The 3,708-nt window shown below is 48.4% G+C and overlaps 1 protein-coding gene across 1 annotated transcript in view; it reads left to right on the top strand.

Moving 5' to 3' along the window:
* Positions 1–3,383, top strand: part of LOC122539062 — a gene marked incomplete at its 5' end in the record, with an annotated part of 8,976 nt that extends 5,593 nt beyond the window's left edge. The window contains 4 exons of the mRNA XM_043673659.1: positions 257–1,059; positions 1,998–2,310; positions 2,649–2,898; positions 2,990–3,383. Of these exons, the coding sequence (XP_043529594.1) occupies positions 257–1,059; positions 1,998–2,310; positions 2,649–2,898; positions 2,990–3,270 (1,647 nt within the window). The remainder of the gene's footprint in view (positions 1–256; positions 1,060–1,997; positions 2,311–2,648; positions 2,899–2,989) is intronic.
* Positions 3,384–3,708: the final 325 nt, after the last annotated feature.

The raw sequence follows: 3,708 nt of genomic DNA, 5'->3' as shown, positions 1-3,708 counted from the left end.
TAGATTTATATTTATATTACATTAATAAGTAATATATTTATATTTATATTACTTAAATATAATTATTTTTAATATTACTTAATATTACTTATAATTTTATTTTTAGTATTACTTAATATTACTTATAAATTATTTTTAATATTACTTGATATATTCAGGTAATGTTAAAAATGTTGCTTAAATATTAAATATTAAAATTACTTTTTACCGAAGCCAACAGATTGCTGGTTGTAACATTCTACGTTTGCCTGTGCAGGTGGAGCCGATCAAGTCCCCGTTGGATGCACCGGCGACGAACGGGACAACGCCGTCCGACGTGTCCAGCGGCGCCCCGGCGCCAAGCGTGAAAAGACTGAGGTGCGCGAGCGTGCCTGTGGCGCAGAACAAGGTGGTGGTGCCGCGGAGCGCGGTGTCGTTGCCCTGCATGCCGATACGCGACAGCAAGGACAGCCTCAGCAACAACCTTCCCGTCATTCCCAATCCTCTCAGCCCGCCGTCCAGCAGACCGAGCAGCCCGACCACCAGCTCCAGTTCCAGCAACCTCACGTCCGAGTGTTCCGGATGGGTCAGCAGCGGGGACACGTCCAGCTCGGAGCAGCGTCGCAACGCCAAGCTGTCGAGCGAGCAGCTGCGCCAGAAACTGTCGAAGATCGTGCCGAGGAAGGAGAGGCCGACACCGGCCAAGGAGACCGTGGAGGAGCACTCGTACGAAGAAGTGCGACTCCCGCCGCCGAAGATGTTTCAGGACGAGCCGCCGCCACCGGAGGAGTTTCGCGACCCGCCGGCCATCATCGACAACCCTTTGTACCACGTCTACGAGACGGTCAAGCCGGTCAGGAGTCCCAAGCAGACGAAAACCGCGCCGTGCAGTCCGCAGAAGAACAGGGACAGAGAGAGGGAGAGGGAGAGGGATCCTCCGTACGGGGCCAGAGACATTTGCCTGGACTGTTACCAAGAGGGCAAGGAACTGTTGCAGTCGACGCTGGACGACTCGGTCAACTTCAAGAAGTGCAAGGAGGAGTTCAAGAGGCAGATGAGCTTCTCGGGGAAGATCTACAGGTGCGTTGAGACGGACTTTTGGTCAACGGGTCGATTGGTCGACGACTGTTTTAACTAACCTAACGGCGATTAGGAGGGAATGATTTTAACCCGGGATTATCCACGTGTGGATCTAGTTCAGGTACACCCACATGGGGGTCTAGTGTCAGGATTATCCACGTGGGGTCTGGTCCCGATGATGTCCACGTGAGGGTCTAATATTTGGAGTAAGCCTACAGTACTGCGTAAATCTATGAAAAAGGTCGAAGATATTAAGGAAAACTGAGAACGCTGAATGTAAACAACTCATGACGAAGCTAAACGAAACTAGAAAAGATTTGCTAATGGTGGGGGTCTACTAGATCTCCACGTGGGAACTCCCAGCATTAGACCCCCACCTGGATACTCCAGGCATTAGACCCCCAAGTGGGTATTCCGGGCACTAGATCCCCACGTGGGTACTCCCGGCACTAGACCCCCACGTGGATGTACCTGCACTAGACCCCGGGTTAAAAAGTGTTTAGAGCAAAGTGTTTTCTAAAGTAGACTCCCAACGCTTCACCTTCAGGTTACACGTAGTTCGTTTCGTTCAAGATTTCACCTGACTGGTCACGTAGATTAGCCATTAGAAGATTCTCTCAGCTCCATGTAGCTCCTTCCGTTTCTCAGCCACGTGGCTTGCTCGAAAAGTTCGTTTCGAAACGAAGCTCAGGGAAGGCACATCCCGAAGAATTGACACGAGGTGAACCAACTTCTCGAACTTTCCGAGCAACTCAATGCTGAATACTTTCGTATCGTGCGATTATTATATTTTTTTCTGCGCTGCTCTGTCTTCGTTTTCGTTCGCAAGCCCCCCCCCACCGAGCCCTGCTTGTTCTTGAGTTCTCTTCAAAGTACGGCAACTCTTTGCGTTTCTCCGTAGTTAAGTTTTTTCTCTTTGTCTACCTGATCCCCTCTAGAGAACGCAAGGAAGCGCAGTTGCGTTTCCATAAACGTGCCCATTCCCTTGGATACGGTGACTTCCTGACCCCGTCGTCGGTAAAACCTCTAAGATCGAATGTGCCTCTTAGTGACTATACGACCCTGGCCTCGACCATGCCGTACTTCCACATCAGCAACGAGTATCGGCTGTTCTCGCCGGAAGGTGCCCATCTCATCATCTGCGTGCACGGCCTCGATGGCAACCCTGCTGACCTTCGTCTGGTCAAGACCTACCTGGAACTCAGCCTTCCCGGGGCGCATCTCGACTTTTTAATGTCCGAGAGGAATCAGGTGAGAGTCTACTTTGTTCTTTATCGCGAGTTAATTTCTCTACCTTTCCTTATCATTTAATTATTTCCCTTGCGCTGGTAACTGATACGCGGACCATAACGAGTGACCGCGACCGTACACAACGATTCGTCGCTTTCCTTTTCTTCTCCGAACTCGTCGGTACTGATGAGTACCAAACTTGCCATTTGTTTTCGCCTGGGTTACACTGAAATATATACTTAAAACTGAGAGAATGTTGCAATTTGGGACAGAAAGTCCTCGGCGTGCGTGGCAGGAGGTTGATCAATACTCAACGAAGCGTTACACTACACGTTACATTCGCGGAAATTTCTTCAAAGGGCGACACATTCTCGGACTTTGACACGATGACGGATCGACTGGTAGCCGAGATTCTGCATCACATCGAGACGTCGGGGCTCAATCCGACGAAAGTGAGCTTCATCGGGCATTCTTTAGGGACCATCATCATAAGAAGCGCTCTGACGCGGCCTCAATTGCGGCCGCTTCTTCCCCGTTTGCACACCTTTCTCAGCCTGAGCGGCCCGCACTTGGGCACGCTGTACAACACCAGCGGACTAGTCAACGCAGGTGAGGTTCACGTTCTGTTCAATTCGTTGCTAATCATCGTCTCGTCTCATCATCTTGAATCTCTTTGCAAACGAACGTTTGTCCCGTCCAGGCATGTGGTTCATGCAGAAGCTGAAGAAGTCCGGCTCGTTGCTCCAGCTGGCGATGAAAGACGCGCCGGATGTCAGACGGTCGTTCATGTTCCGCCTCAGCCAGAAGAGCAACCTCGAGAAGTTCAAACACGTGCTGCTGTGCGGCAGCGCGCAGGATCGATACGTGCCGCTTCACTCTGCTCGTATAGAACTCTGCAAAGCCGCCGTACGGGATTCGACCGATCAAGGTAATCGAACCGCCATTCACTTCTTTCCTCCACCCCATTTCTGTCCGTGGTAATACGATTTTATTGAACGAGCAATCTCGAGGTACCGTAAGAGGCTTCCGCCAGGAGGAAATCCTACAGTCTTTTTCTTCATCAGAGAGTTCCATTTCCTTGCAGAAAGAAGAAACTCGTTGGCTCTGTGCCAACCTTAACCACGTTCGATTTTAATTTCTAACTTTAGTATTTGAGTCAAGTCAAGTAAGCAACAAAGAATTGAATGAGAAAACAAGATCAATGACAAGTGTCATAGTAGAGAGATGAGCAAGTCGATATTAATTTATAAATATAATAGTTACAGTGATATATGTAATATTTAGTTACATAAAATAGCAACGAAGACATTACAGAAAAAAGAAAAAGTATTGGATGAGAGAAAATAAGAAAACGAGATCAGAAATAGTGTCATAGTAGAGAGATGAGCAAGTCGATATTAATTTATAAATATATTAATT

The sequence above is a fragment of the Frieseomelitta varia genome, unplaced genomic scaffold, assembly GCF_011392965.1.
Source record: "Frieseomelitta varia isolate USP_RPSP 00005682 unplaced genomic scaffold, Fvar_1.2 scaffold_1892, whole genome shotgun sequence".
In the NCBI taxonomy this organism is placed as follows: Eukaryota; Metazoa; Arthropoda; class Insecta; order Hymenoptera; family Apidae; genus Frieseomelitta; species Frieseomelitta varia.
Note: the sequence above shows the minus strand (reverse complement) of the source record. Positions and strands in the feature narration are given on the sequence as shown.